At 38.1% G+C, this 16430-nt stretch overlaps 1 protein-coding gene across 2 annotated transcripts in view; it reads right to left on the bottom strand.

The window, feature by feature from the left end:
• ubash3bb (ubiquitin associated and SH3 domain containing Bb) overlaps positions 1–16430 on the bottom strand; it is a 60200-nt gene that overhangs the window by 19933 nt on the left and 23837 nt on the right. For both annotated transcript variants that reach the window (XM_055012394.1, XM_055012395.1), the window contains exon 2: positions 1140–1193. In XM_055012394.1, the coding sequence (XP_054868369.1) occupies positions 1140–1193 (54 nt within the window). The remainder of the gene's footprint in view (positions 1–1139; positions 1194–16430) is intronic.

Here is a 16430-nt window from a genome sequence, read left to right as displayed (position 1 = left end):
CCTGTCAAGTAAATTTTTCATTTCAGACACAATCTTGTTTCTCTACTTAATCCTAGGGTAGGCCAGCAAGCAATAGGACAACACTGTCCTATTGCTTGCTGGTTAGCACCGTCGCCTGGCAGCCAGAAGATCCCTGGTTCACATCCTGGCCTTCCCGGGATCTTTCTGCATGGAGTTTGCATGTTCTCCCTGTGAATGTGTGGGTTTTCTCCGGGCTCTCCAGCTTCCTCCACAGTCCAAAAACACGCTGAGGTTAATTGGTGATTCTAAATTGTCTGTAGGTGTGAATGTGAGTGTGACTGTTCGTCTCTATGTGTAGTCCTGTGATAGACTGGGGTAGACTCCAGCCCCCCAGAGACTCTAATGAGGATTAAGCAGTGTATAGATATAAATGGATGGATGGATGTATACGGATGCGTAAGCAGCAAGTTCAAATGTTTATCTAAGTACACTGAGAATGTGGCTTTAATTTAAACTGAGAATGAAATCAAAGCCATTTATATGTTCCACATTTCCAAATGTTGACCGAGTTGAACTTTCACCAAAGCTCTAATTATCTGCTAATATACAGTATTTCACAAGCTCGTTTTGCAATCATGATCACAAGACGTTTATTTGCCTAACATAGAGAAATAGATGGGAAAGGAAGCCATCATGTTTTCTGCTCTGGCCACTTGAAATATAATCTCTCTGGCAGAATTAAAGGATTTTGTAAACTAAGATAAAAATGAATGCCTGTGTGTGCTCTCAAAGTATGCTTTACTTTCATTTTGTTTCATACGTTTTTACATACTGGCTTAGCTGTTGCATGATTTTGTCTGTAACTTTTTAAACCACCATCATGTCTCTTTAGTCTCATCAGTAAAAACAGGTTCAATTATTATTTAGACTAACAACAAACATTTTGGTGACTGAAAATTGATAAAAATGTTAAATACGATTGTTCAAATGAGGCTTAAACACAGTCACATCTAAAGAAAGAAAGAAAGATGTGCCTTCAGTAGCATTTGAAGTTAGAAAACCACTTTTCGGACACTTTTTTCACACTTTTACAGCAGGGGGCAGTAAAACATACACTGCTTTCCTCAACTTGTGATGTGTACATGTGAATGTACTGTATATACTTTGTTTAAACTCACCAGTCACATGCTGCTTGCACACTCCGACCTCCAGTTGACACCAGAGCTTTGAGTCTGTAACAGAGCACAAGAGAGAAAGACAAATCTACATTAAATGATGTCCTCAACACATTACTCATTTATATTGTAAAATGTGTGCAGTAATGCAGTGTTTCTGTAAAGTGCAGCCACCATAAGAAACCCAGAAATTGCTTCTCTGAATAAGCCTGGCAGCAGATCCTGAGAAGCTTTCTGGTAGCAGACGGCAAATAAAAAGAGAACCGTTCAGGATCCACACCTTTGTAGAAACTCAGACTACACTAACAGATGCAAGTGTTGGCTCAGAGAAATAATGAAATGCAGAGATGCCACTGGAGCTGGGTGCAAACAATGTCAGTGTAAACAACACTGTTTTATTTAGATTTTCTTGTGTCACTGGATGTGGTGAACATCTAAACAGAAATTCAATTCAATAACACTCCAATGTCAAATGGAAATATATTAGGGCTGGGACTTTAACACATTAATTTCCATTAATTAATTACAGAAAAGAATAACGTGTTAAAAAAATAACATGTTTAATCTCGCACCTTTCACACACCAGTAACACTGATGCACACTCCAGCTCAGTAGGGGGCGGTAATGAACCTAAAGTCTGTTTGCCAGCCATGAAGAAGATGCACCAGAGCTGACTCAATATATAATTGCAGGGCTTTTTGTAACATAGTTGATATTTTTGCTGTTTTCAGGCCTAAAATCAACATGGCCACCCATAACCAAACACCACATGGCATTTTTAGAGAAAGATTCTTCTAAATATTATACATACAACTGAGTAAAATTTAAATTGAAAGTATATTATAAAGATATTGTAGTAAACTTGTTGACATGCGATAAATCCACACTTGACTCACACATTACTTTATATTAAATAACTCAGAAAGTCTTCGAGTCTGGCCAGTCTTTTCTTCAGGAGGAAATGACATCATGTGGAGCAGGTCATGTGATCTGGAATTAACACATTTCCTTGAGAGGTGTTTTTGTAATGGGGAACTTAGCTGAAAGTGATTTCTCAGACACAGATACAATTTGTTAATTTCCATATAAAATTTGATATATTGCCAAAAAAGAAATATATGTCATGATTATCTCAACTTAATAAAAAGAACACAATAAAAACTATTTTTGAATAAATTAATTTTATTATTGTTTAGCTAATTAGAAGGTGTTGGTTATTAAACTCGGACGGTTATTTAGTTGACATTTTAGTGATATCCAGTCATTTTTTATTAATAAGTGATTTTTTCCATAATAAATAATTATGGAATTTGTAAAGACATGATCATAATGAACAAAAAAACATTAGTTTTTTTTTACTTTTAATAACTTTTAATCTTGTATGCAAGATATATTCCATGGATTTCAAAAGTCCCTCAATTATATATTGACCCAGCTAACGTTAGCTACGACAGTCCTGCTACTGGCTAACGGTGTAGCCATCCCACAATAAGCCTCTTTTCAAGACATTGAAAGGGTTTGAGTTTACAAAAAGCCTTAAAATGTTGAATATGATCGCTATAATTGTACTTTGAGTTTGCAATAATCTGTGAATGTAGTAGACAGAAGAAACATGCAGATAAATATAAATGAAGCAAACATTTTTGTTAAGTTCACATGTATGTCTATTCATCCATTCAGTTGTCAAATATTGCTATTCGACAAAAAAGTAATAATCGTGATTAATTAATTAGAAAGCCTGCAATTAATTAGATTTTAAAAAATTTAATCACATCCCACCACTAAAATATAAACATTTTCTCTCATTAGTTGTGGCAGTAAATAAACTACATTTTCTGTCATTAAAAAATTCTAATAATCACTTTTTGTTCTTAAACATTAATTGAAGAAATAAAATATTAATGTATGGAGAATTAACTTCAAACTTGAGTCGGTTGTTTCTGTATTTGCGGTCAGTGGAACAAGGAGGAAACACCACACTGGCATTTTACCAACTTATGAAGCTGATCTGGTAAATATGTTAGTATAAAGTTGTCTGATTACACATTCAGCAGATACGACTGTGAATTTAAACCAAACTATAACGTTTTAGCTCTTATAGCTCAGGCAAACTGCAGAGCTGAGACATAACTATGTGGGTCTGTCACCACAAAGAACGTAAGATTATGTTTTTAAAGAATAATACCGATAGGTGCAGCTTTAATTGAAGAAACACATGTATAACAGTTTCTATAATTTGTCATTATTAGTGACTGTACACCAAATATTAGCTTTGTTGATTTGAACTTGCCTAAAACTGGTTTCTTTGAACTTTTTTTGTACAAAAGATATTTTGACATTTTGATATTATGTCCTTGTAGTAAAAGCACATAATTCATTTATTAGCATTAATGTTGGCTTCACTGCTCCTACTGAAACATCTAAGTGGACAATCATTAATACTAGCTGTAATGTCGTTGAACAAATGGGAGATGAAACCTGACAAATTAACATTTACGTAGTTTTTATATAATGACATGACTGTCTAAATCAACGGCTGTCTCTATGCTGCAGCTGAGTGAGGGCTTTTTATTTCATTTAACAACATGAGAACATGCTCAGCTTCAGGCATGACGATGTTAGTCTGTTTATCAGCGCATCAACATCCTGTGAAACACTAATGCCCAGAGCACATTTACATTTTTACCATTTACTCGTGGTAAAAGTCTCTTAGTTGTTTTTCCAGTAAAACCTACCTACTTGAAGGTAACAACGCTTGCAGCAAAACATTAAAACAGAATATTTTTATAATTTTTTCCACTCCCACTGTTTGTTCTGTGGAAAGATCAGGGTGTATCGATGAGTAACTGTACTTTGTGTCACACCAGGAATTGAGAATGTGAGTAAAGCACAGATGCTAACACAGACCGGGGGCAGATCAATCATGGATCACGCGTCAGAGGAAGCGTCAGTTCCTCGTAACACACTGGAAGCAGGATGGAAGATATGCAGTAAGAGTAGGATGACATTAACATCAACTCCTTTCATACAAAGCGTGAACAAACCACAGAGGGGTGACTCCTCTTAACCATAACTAGGGACTCCAAGTGACTTTTAAAAGAGTTGTTCTTTCATTTGAAGGGCATTGTATCTTCAGTGTGCTTACTCTGTGTTTTCTATATTTACTGTCTGCTTTCTGAAGTGTCATCAGTGAGTAATTCAAATAGAGCCCATCCGCTTGCAGCTAATGGTGAGGACAGATGTCTCAGTGTCTGTGTAATTTGCCATGGCAATTAACCAAGTTTTCATTCACCGCTGAATGCTTTATCAGAGACTAAAGACCCGTTTAAATGAAAGAAACAGAGAACCCATTCACGCCTCCACCCTTACCTCAGAATCACCTGGAGGTTTGACTGATAAGCAGGAGAAGAAACAGCACATCAGATTATTCACATTAGAGCCACAAAATCCAATTAGCCAACACTCAGGAGATAGGAACTTGTACATGCTAATGTGGTTTTCATCTCCGGGGAGCAAGCAGCTTCCTCATCACGACGAGATATTGTTCCTGGGGGATGGGACTGGTGGAGGTGTTTGCTGGAACACATATCGTATATGACTGCATCCTGACACTCTGTTAGGGTTTCATTATTACAGGTCTTTGAAGGTGGCTGCTAACATTCCTGGATGAAACACCAAAGATTTGCTTATACTGTCATCCAGTTATCCGGATTTATCCTTTTAAATGGTGACTATTCATTTGTAACAGCAATGACAAACAAAAAAAATCTAAAGCATGCAGTGCTCTCATTAGATTTGTCCTGGCAGATCAAAGTGTGTATGGCTATTTAACATCCTGTGTCAAACATTACCATTACTGTAACAGGGAACTAATATTAGGGAAAAGTATAATAAATCATATATTGTATGCTATTTGAAACAGAATGCCTGCAGTCCATAGTTAGTGATAACACAACTAGCTAGCTAGGACACAGTTTGATTGAGAATATTAGACTGAAGTTTGATATGATAATGCCCCTGTTAAAAACAGGTTGCACAGTGTCTGCTGTATTTTTGAGTTAGCAACTGCTAAAATGTTAAAAAGCAGAGCAGACGTGTGTTCTCTGCCTTCTAAGCCTGTATTTATGCAACTTTAAAAGTCAAATATGTAAATTCTACTTTAAATACAAATACACAATAAATGTAGTAAGATTCTACAGTATATCGCAAAAGAAACATTTTTATGTTTTTTATTTTGTTATAATTCTGAATACAAGACTTTTTAGGTCTTTGCAAATATTGCTGATATGTGAACAAACATCACAGGAGACACACTGGGTTTGTGTGGTTTGTGTTTTGAATTTTAATGTCACAGCAACCACTTGATTTGCAGTTACATCGCAGATTCACCTGGGCTGCTGGTATTACCAACACTAGAAAAACGGTGACTCTACATACAGTAGATGTTTTACTATTTCCATTTTAATTTTGTTTTCATAACTGACGTTCTCTGTCTGCACACATCCTGCAGTTCAGTGAAAAAGTCTCAAGAATGTTTGTGATTGTTCAGTCATGGCTTGAATTTTAAACAATCTGAAACAAAAGGTTCATTTTTTGAGAATTTTTAAATGAGAACATACAGAATAAAAGTATTTTTTTTCACATCACATGCACAGTGGAAGGTCAAAGCAAAACTGTTCTGTATATACAAAACAGCCTACAAAGAAAAAAACTTTTTTGTGCAGCTTCACCACAGCGAGCTCAGCAAGCAGCACTTGTGACCACAGCAGGGACAGTCAGACACACCAGAGTCAGCTCACTGGTGTTCTAGCGGCTGCTTGGGTTTTATGAAGCTGCCGTCCCACAGGTGAAGACCTACATAGCTCTGCATATGTGTGTGAGAGAATGACAAAGAAGGAAGACAGAGGAGGAGCAGCAGCTGAAGGAAGCAGTTTAGGGAAGGGCCTTAAACCACTTCAACATACACGCCCACACACAAACAGTAAATCAAGCCGAGGTGGAGAACATCAAAGAAAGGTTTGCCGCACGCTATCTAACACTTAGGTGACATTTAGTGTTAATAAAGATATCTGAGTGAAACATAACATTTCACCACCGCCATAAGAAAGAACTGGAAAGGAGAAGTGGACCCTGTGATACATTTGTCATTCAATTTGTCACCATGTTAGTCAGTGCGCAAAGTCGAGACGAAAATGGAACTCTACTTTGGGTATTTAAGATGTATGAAAATCCACTGGGCTGCACAGTGGCGTAGTGGTTAGCACTTTCGCCTTGCAGCAAGAAGGTCCCTGGTTCGCGTCCCGGCTTTCCCGGGATCTTTCTGCATGGAGTTTGCATGTTCTCCCTGTGCATGCGTGGGTTCTCTCCGGGTACTCCGGCTTCCTCCCACAGTCCAAAAATATGCTGAGGTTAATTGATCATTCTAAATTGCCCGTAGGTGTGAATGTGAGAGTGATTGTTTGTCTTTGTATGTAGCCCTGCGACAGACTGGCGACCTGTCTAGGGTGTCCCCTGCCTTCACCCGAGTCAGCTGGAATAGACTCCAGCCCCCCATGACCCTAATGAGGATTGGTAGATAGTAGATAATGTATTGATGGATGGATGGATGATCCATTCCAACAAATACAAACAAAAAAAGAAAAATACCATTGGATAAAAAAAGAAAGTAAACTCTACTCTGAGGTAAACTGACCTAACATCAATAAGATGTAATAAATAAACATTAAAGCAACATTAGATACCCGGATGTGCATAGAAGGCAGCTTCATTATCAAGAAATATGATTTCCTGACAAGGAGGGGCCACACTTGTCATAGTTCTGTCATTGTTTCCATGTCTACAAGACTTAACCTGATCATCTAGTGATCAACTGGAACATTATGTGCATATTAAAAAATGCTCCATTCATGCAGATATGTACCACAATGTTCTAATAATGCTAGCTGTCACCACTATCACAGCATGCTTTTAGTGAGGATGGAAAGCTTGATAAATGTAGTCAGTAAGTAAAGGGAGCAGGGGTGAGCAAAGGGTCAGGTGACTCAGTCTCGGGGTAGCAGAAACCTTTGCTGAAGTACAGAGCTCAACCGTTTCTCAGAAAAAGCCACTGGTGTACACAAACTCAGACATTTTTCTACTTTAGTTTATTCAGACGAGTCCTCACTTGCAAACCATGTAGATGAAAAGGTGGAGACAGGCAGAAAATAAACACAGCAGTGAGTAATTTGTATAAAGGAGTAATTACACAATCCTTTAAATAATTATCATCATGAGTAAATAATCCCATAATGATACAGAGCATGACCAGACTGTCACCACTCGCACCCAGGACTCACAAATTTGGGTGAGGTTCTTAGCACACAGGCTGGTGAGTCAAATCACAACGTGATCGAAGGGAATTCCTAAGAGTGAATGTGCTGACACCTGTCAGTCTGAAAATGGTACCAACTGCAATCCTAAAGCTCAGAGGCTTCATCAAATTACAACAAGACTGTTCAGAAGCTCAAAGCGCTGCATGAATATTTACACAAGTGGCTGTATTTACAACATGTTTCCAAGAAAAATGTGTACAATCATGCAGTCACAAAAAGTTCTCTAACAAGCTGTCCTTGTGGCTCTGCCTCCGTGTGACTCCACTTCCAGAAAGACAAAAATAACCAGCACAGCCAAAAGCATTGATTAGCGAGAAAACATGAGTTTAAAATGTGTGAACAACACTTGAATGATTCTCAGGACTTCTGCTCAATGAACAGATGACTCACTGCTGGTTATCTGTGGCTGGCATAGCCCCTGTTATGTCTGGGGAAAAGCAAACACTGCATTCCACATTCAGACTTGTGCACGCGGTGGCAGGGTGTCTCAGTTAGCAGAGGCGTTGTTGCACAAAGACCTGTGTGACTTTCAGACTCACGAGATGATGCAACATGATAACCAGAAATTGTACCTCAGAATGGCAGGAGAACAAGAAACTTAGGGCTCAGTTTAGGAACACTGAAACCCAGGCCCTGTACAAGCAAACCTAGCTTGAAAGCAAACAAATGTCTCTGAGCTGAAGTGAATTTATATCAAGGAGCCAAAATTCCTCCGCAGCACTGAGCAAGAATCACTGTTGCTGCTCAGCTGCAACAAGCATTAAATATAGCAGAACCAGTTACTGAACCTAAATGAGGCAGGAGCATTTGATATTCTATAATAGTCAGTAAAGGTGTTTTTTTTCACTACTGATGTATGTAATATGAACACAGCAGGAATAAGACATTTTTAACACTACAAACGCTACATGGTTATTACATGATGGATTAAAGCAGCATTCCAGTGATTCAGCATTGCACCTCCATAAAGTTATAGGGCATGTGGCAGAAAATTATCCATCCATTCATCCATTATTTATGCACTGCTTTATCCTCATTAGGGTCTCTGGGGGGCTGGAATCTATCCCAGAAGAGTTACGGTGAAGGTAGGAGACACCCCGGATAGGTTGCCAGTCTATCACAGGACTACATATAGAGACAAACAATCACACTCACATTCACACCTACAGACAATTTAAAGTTACCAATGAAACTCAGCATGTTTTTGGACTGTGGGAGGAAGCTGGAGAACCCGGAGAAAACAGGGAGAACATGCAAACTCTGTGGAGAAAGATCCCAGGGACGCAAACCAGGGATCTTCTAGTTGCAAGGCGTCGGTGCTAACCACCGAGTCACTGTGCAGCCCTTAGAAAATTCTGTATAACACAAAATAAAGATTAAAATCAAAGCGGCAGAAGCAGAGATATCTAGCCAATGCAACTCTCTACCTTGTAAATTGGTTCATTTTTCAGTTTCTATGTCACCAGCATGTATCACTGGTTTCCTGTCAAATATAAATCCTTGGCCAGGTTCAGATGACGAGATACTTAGTGTGATGTGATGGCTGATATCAGGTGATTAGAGCACTAAGACAATGTTGTGACTTGGCTGAGAGGCATCGTTGATTGGTGATTAGCCTATCTTTTGCTGCATTATGTTTGCAGAGGAGTAAACAGACCTCATAAGCCCCTTCCAGACGTACACTCGTCTCCGTTAATCTGCTGCCATCTGAACACGTCAGCTTCATGTCTGAATGAACACTCTGTTCACTTTCTTTCCACCTTAGTAGGAAGAATGAACATTTCTCTATCAGTTTCAACACGTCAAGTAAATTAGATTGTTAGTAGCTGCAGTGTTGTGTAAGGAATGCTTCATACGTGGCAGCTGTATTTGAGGGAGGTAAAGGTTAACTCAATAAAAGGTGATTTTTTTTTTTTTTTTTGCACCTGTATGCAGATTCCCCTGAACAACCTCCACTTCCTTTTTTTTCAAAGCAGCCTCTCAGGGTTTCCATAGCTGTGGGTTGTTGTTTCACAAGTCAGCCCTGAGCTGAGTCAAACATGTCAATTAGAGGCCAGCGGGGACTCGAGGAGGATCCCATGTAAACACAGCACGGAGCTTTTTTGGGAGCAAACTAATTTCAGTTTGAATCATGAAAGAAATCAAACCTAAAGTGTTCGGAAGGCTGATGGTAGAGCCGCCTGGCCTGAGGTTTGCTGATCAAAGCAGTGAGTGATCAGTTAGGTCTGGTGGGAACAGAGAGCTGCCTCGCTAAAGCCTCAAAAGCCAGCTCCTCACCACTCCCTCAGTCTACATGATGACAGTGCAGCTCTGCACACACACTTTCAGCCCTCGACAATGTTCGCCTTAATGCCGCTGAGCAGAAGTCCGTGGCTTCAAGGAGTCGCAGTCACAGCATAAAATCAAGCTGTCAACCAAAACCACAGACAGAACCATCATTTCTTTCTCTCACTGATCTTGGTTTGTATAGACACCAGCTCTTACAAAAGCACTGGAGGACACATGAAGCTCTGATATATCTTAATGGTACGATGTAGAAAAGCCACCAGTTAGGCTAGTTATTAAGGGTCTTCTCTTGCTAGTTTTGATTGAAACATTTTTAGTTTGTTAAAAGACTACTGGTAAAATCATGTTTCCCAAAGACAACATTGCTTTTAAAGAAAAGCTACAAATTATGTACCAGAAAATGACAGAGCAACTGTAGTGACGAACGTACATGAAGCATCAAAGCAAAGGAAGCTAGCTTTGAGTTAACTTCAGCTGGTCAGCACACAAAACAGGCATTACGGTTGTCTCGGCAAGAAAGAAACATCACTAGGGTTTCAGTTGTGTGGGGATAACAGTTAACGAACACTGTTTTGCCACTAGCCAATAATTTGGTGCGAGTCATTTCCGGCTCGATGCTAATTTGCCATCAAACCCACAGTAAGATGAGGAGATAATGTTTTTGTGTTCAGTGCAGGACGAGCTGAACGTACAATATCTTCCAACAATTCTTCTTTACTGAGCGTAGCCAAGATTTTACAAATACTAAGCTCATGAGTCCAAGTTTTCAGACGCAACAAAGAATGCATTATATAATAGTTAATTATATTTTAAAAATTTCTTAGAAGTCTAAATGCAGTTTTAATACCTTTTCACTACTGAGAGGAAAACATTTCTACAAGAGGAATAAAACAAAATTGAGCATATTTACCTTTATATGTATTTAAATTTATTTCATGTATTGATAATATAATGTCCATTGGAAATGGAAATACTTGAAATATCAAACTAACCATTTCATGCATGGTGTCCACTACTGTGGTCAGTTCTTCCAGCTTCACGTACAACCACATTATCCCCAATAATTAGTCCAAAGTAGCAGTGGATGATCTCCCAAACCTTCTCTCTACATGATCATTATTTTTATTATAACCTGTGGAGTATCTGCCAAAGAACTTTTATAGAAACATACAGGTGTAAAAAATATTATCGGAATAATTTTTATTCTCTGAGTTCCCCGCATCACTGGTGATTGTCTGCTTATCAAGGCCTTATGTGCAAATTTAGTGGGGAAAAACAAACAAACAAAAAAATTGTTAATTTTTGCCAATGTGTGCATTTTTATTATTATTATTATTATTAATAATAATAATAATAATAATAATAATAATAATAATAATAATAATATTATTATTATTATTATTATTATTATTATTATTATTATTATTATTATTATTATTATTATTATTATTATAAAAATAATAATAATAATAACAACAACAATAATAATAATAATAATACATTTTATTTGAAGGCGCCTTTCTCAACACTCAAGGACTCCATACAAACATATTCATATATACACAAAATACACATGAATAAAAAAAAAAAAAAAAAAAATATATATATATATATATATATATATATATATATATATATATATATATATAATCTAAGCAATGTTCTGGGCAAGTTTTATTAAGATGTCTGTTAGTTAAAATGTTTAGCCTATACATCTGTAGCATTTTAAGCTGTGTATGTCGATTTAAATAGTACATATTAGCAATACTCCAATTAGACATGTTTAAAGTCATGTTTGAGAGCACTAAAGTTTTTTAAATCATTCATGCACAAATGAAAGGGTTAAATAGCCATGTATGTAACTTTTACATTGTAGACTGTACTGTAAACTTTTCCCAAGTTGTATCATGTTAGCTAGAAAGCTACAGTAATGACCAAATACAGAAATAATTCAATATTTTATTCAATTATAAAACTGCATTACATTCATATTTTAAATGTGGATGACATAATATCTCACAATAATTGTATGTTAACAATAATAAGAATAAAAAGCTTAGCTAAAAGTTAGCTGCAGCCTTTGGACTTGTGTTATAAGTCCAGTACTGGCCCTATGTATTTGTCAAGCTGTGTTGGTTACCACTCCCTGCGTCCCCATGATACATCAACTGTTCCACAGCTGTTTCACCGCCGAACAGCCCCAACAAAAACTCTTCGAGGCTCTCCACCTGTGAGCCTGCAGAACAGTGTGGGCTGAGAGCTGACTGAATACAAGCTCTTTGTAGGAAAATGTCCCTTGATGACGATTTTCCCCATCACTAATGTAAAAAGATGAGAAAAAAACTTAACTAAATACACGCTCCGAGAGGCACACTGGATTTTCTCACCCTTAAAATAAATAGAGTGCAAAGGCTATTTCATTTTGAGCTGCTCCATCTGTTCACTGGTCAAAAGTGTGACATGGCATGTACACAATACAACCATTTCCTGGCTGACGCCTCATTTCTGCTTCAGTTATAGGAAGCGTTAACAAGCGTTTTGTCCCCGAATTAACACAGAAAGAGTCAATCTATCACCTTAAAGGCATTTATTGTGAGAAAACCACTTGCTCATTCTCGCCCACAGAGATGTGAAAGCAAGTTTTCCAACCGTAGAGAGATCCTCTGTGAGCTGCTCGACTCACAGAGACAGGAAGAGAAACAGACAAGGCAGTGAGCAACACGCCCACGCAACACTGCTCAGACCTACACATCATGCAGCACATAATGTTTAACTTTAACACCAAGCACAATACAGTATAGCCAAAACACTGTAGGTAATAGTAAGAAACCCCACAGAATATAGAAACCTCTTAGTGACAATAATATTCACAATGGAAAAAGCAGTAGACTAAAAGTCATCAATCAATCTAGTTTAATAGGTTAATGAAAAAAGACCCTCTGTAAACATGATAAATGTCAAATCTCATTGTGGTCAACAATAGCCGTCAACGGTTTGCATAAATACATAATTACGTACAGTGCATGTTTATTATGTACTGTGTAGCTTATAAATGCACATGATTGTAAATATCCCTAACATACAGAAGCTGTACTGTGTATAAATCCTGTTTACTACCTCTGTGCAGCCTACATTAAAGCAGAAAATACTGGGTTGTACTGCACTCTGTTTAGTTGCAGTGTGTAAAACAATGCAATAATTATCAGTGACTCCCGGAACAAATCAAATGTAAAAATGCTAATTAGGATAGACTGATCACAATCGGGAACTAAATAATTAATTGACTAAAGTATGAAATGTTATTTCCATCACAGCATTATCATGGTGTGGCGTGACTCACTGTTTAATGAGAAAATAACCCCTCTCCTGTCAACGTAAGAAAACCTGGGCTTACTTTTGTGCCCACATCTTTAGTCATTTATTTTCCACACTGCTCATTTATGACCTTCAAAATGTTCCAGATTCACCCTAAAAAATAAATTGCCATTTGTGAATCATAAAGGTCTCAGAAAAAAAACAATAAATAATTTATACTACTGTATATTGGTAATCCCTATTTCAAAGACAGAGGTGCTATGGCTTACTAATCTGAACCTGAATTAACAGTGCATCTCCTGAAGTCTACACCAAGGTTTACATCCAAAATGAACACACAGACAAAAACCTTCAAGGACTTCACCATGTTAAACAGTTAAACATTATAGTATGCTGGGCAGGGCAGCCATGTAACTGCAAACACTGAGAAAGATGTTAAAAGTATGGTGAAACTAAAGACTACAAAAAGAAAAGATGAAATGTGAGGGTGTGGAGCTAGAAAGCAGTGATCTTACCAGACCTCTGCAGCCTGCCTCTCATTTCTGCTTGAGGCCAGAGGATTCATGAGTCTCTACTAGGATAAAACAAGCGAATCTCTGGCCCAACTGTTGGTGTATTGCATAGGTGGAAAGGTTTTGACAAAAAAAGGATGTGTGAATAAATATCTTTAGTTCTGCTGCATATATCTGATACCATTTTTCAAATTTCCACCATGGACCTGATACTGTATTGCAGTAGAATCAATAGATTGATTTACGTTATAAGATATTTTTTTGGCCTTTTAGGCTTTGTTGTACAGGACAGCAGAGAGAGAGAGAGACAGGAAATGTGGGGAAAAGAATGGGGGAAGGACCTGCAGCAAAGAGCCATGTGCTGGATTCAAACCCATGACCGCTGTGTCAGGGGCTATAGCCCCTGTTTATGCGTCGCTAGGGCATCAATGAACTGAGTTATTAAAGTACGTAAATATCAACAAGAAACAAATACATCCCTGCTATTTGTGGCCTGAAATGCTGATTTCCTCCATAACAACAATAACCACAAAAAAGACTTAAAGAGAAAACACTAAAACTTTCCATAAAAAGCCATTAGAAACATGGTATTAATAGTCCCATACCACATTGGAAAAAGTTATTTGTACATATTCATGTACACGAGTGTGTAATCTGCAAACATACACTACTGTTCAGAAGTTTGGGGTCACCCAGACAATTTCATGTTTTCCATGAAAACTCACACTTTTATTCATGTAGTAACATAACTGCACAAGGGTTTTCTAATCATCAATTAGCCTTTCAACACCATTAGCTAACACAATGTAGCATTAGAACACAGGAGTGATGGTTGCTGGAAATGTTCCTCTGTACCTCTATGGAGATATTCCATTAAAAATCAGCCGTTTCCAGCTAGAATAGTCATTTACCACATTACAATGTCTAGACTGGATTTATCATTCATTTAATGTTACCTTTATTGAAAAAAACAGGCATACGGACAAAAGGACATTTCTAAGTGACCCCAAACTTTTGAACGGTAGTGTAATTATCCTTTGTTTTATCCTGTTTTGTCAACACATTCATCTACAAGGTGGTGTATCACAAAACAGAAAAACAATTATTGCTGCAGAGGGTGTACTCTGTTTTCCTCTACAGAGTTATGCTTCATGCCTGTTGTAGTGCCTCTGTTCTATTTGACAGTACCGATAAAGTCAACGGGTAGCATTGTGCGCAAAGTCGCTCTGACTCCCCCAATTGGGGAGAGATGCGAAAATCAGAATTTCCCCTCGTGGGATTAATAAGGGATAATAAAATAAATTAAAAAAATAAATAAATAAAGTCATAGTGCACCGTACAGCAGAAATGTCAGGCTGTACAATGCAGCAGTTTGACAGGGTGAAATTAAATTCTGCTTGGGGCCTCAGTGAAGCTGGAGCCAGCAACATTTGCCTGTCTTCTGCTTCACGTGGCAGCTGTTAGTGGGCAACAGTTCACTTTCACTGGAGCATATTAAAGATTGAATATGGTGATAGTCAATGTGTAGACTGCGAATTTTAGAAGCATTGTCGGTTTGAAGGTTTAGAGAGATTGATAATGTAGGTATCTTTTTTATTTTACACAGAAGAAAGGCTAAGCAGGTAGGGTAATGGAAAAAACTGGTGACCAGTTGCCAGGGCCAGTTGCCTTGACAGTGTGGATGACAGCTAATTTCAGATGCTCTGAGTCTCTCCATGTATTGTCTGACAACTGCTGAACCCGAATTTGTTTCGCCTGCTTCCACAGACTAATGTAACAAATGTGGTAACAGGTTCTGATACCACCAACTGCACTGTCACGTGTCCTCCTCACTGCAGCAAATACACTGGGCTCATATAAAAATGAGAGCCTGCCAGCTTAGCCTGCTTTGATGGAAATGATGCAGTTTTGCTGATTATACTTTACTGCAGAAGTTACTGCGTGAGACTATCTGCTAGAAGCTTTCATCTCTGCAGATTGCAACATAAGATCAGATTAAACTCATGAAAATGTGTCAGTGCGATAATTAAACTCTCTGCTGGTCTCACGCTGTTTATCAGCTGTCCAGAATTCACATCGACCACAAATGAGCCCACCCATGTAAAAGGAAACACGCGCACCACCCACTCGCGGCTAGCCTCATTCAGCTGAGCAGCTCTGTCTCTGTGGGAAATCCCATGGCTCTGTGTCCTCTGACTGCATGCATCCTCACGCTTCCTGTTTACAAATCTGACAATACACACATTTTAAAAAAGAGAGGCACACAGGCAAACGACCACACACACACATTCTAAAGAGAAATGACCGTAGAAGCAGGCGTATATACTCAAGCAGATTCATGGGCAGTTCACTGCAGCGTCCACAGAGGTAAAAGCCACAGGATTGTGCTGCTCTCCGCTTCACTGTGTTCTACACTGACACACACACAGAGAGAAGAATATAATGATCTAATATTATCTCCATAACCTTTTTGTCTTAACAACCCGCAAGGCTATATGTGTATACAAGCTGTGAGCAGTTTAATCAGAGAGAGAATTTGCTCTCACAATTAAATTTAAGATTAAAAAAGATTCTGTTTAACAGTGTTGACTTTTCTTGCTCTTGTATGATCGTGCCACTCCTTCAGATTGTTGGTTCCACCCCTATGCAATAATACTAGTGTCTCAGAATTCTAATTTCCATTGGGTAACCACAGTGAGATTTGACATTTATCATGTTTACAGAGGGTCTTTTTTCATTAACCTACTAAACTAGAGCACATAGACTCTAACCTCTGTCCCCACTTCCTTTGACTTTTAGTCTACTGCTTT

Source organism: Amphiprion ocellaris, chromosome 7, assembly GCF_022539595.1.
Source record: "Amphiprion ocellaris isolate individual 3 ecotype Okinawa chromosome 7, ASM2253959v1, whole genome shotgun sequence".
Classification (NCBI taxonomy): Eukaryota; Metazoa; Chordata; class Actinopteri; family Pomacentridae; genus Amphiprion; species Amphiprion ocellaris.
This window is presented reverse-complemented; position numbering and strand designations above follow the sequence as displayed.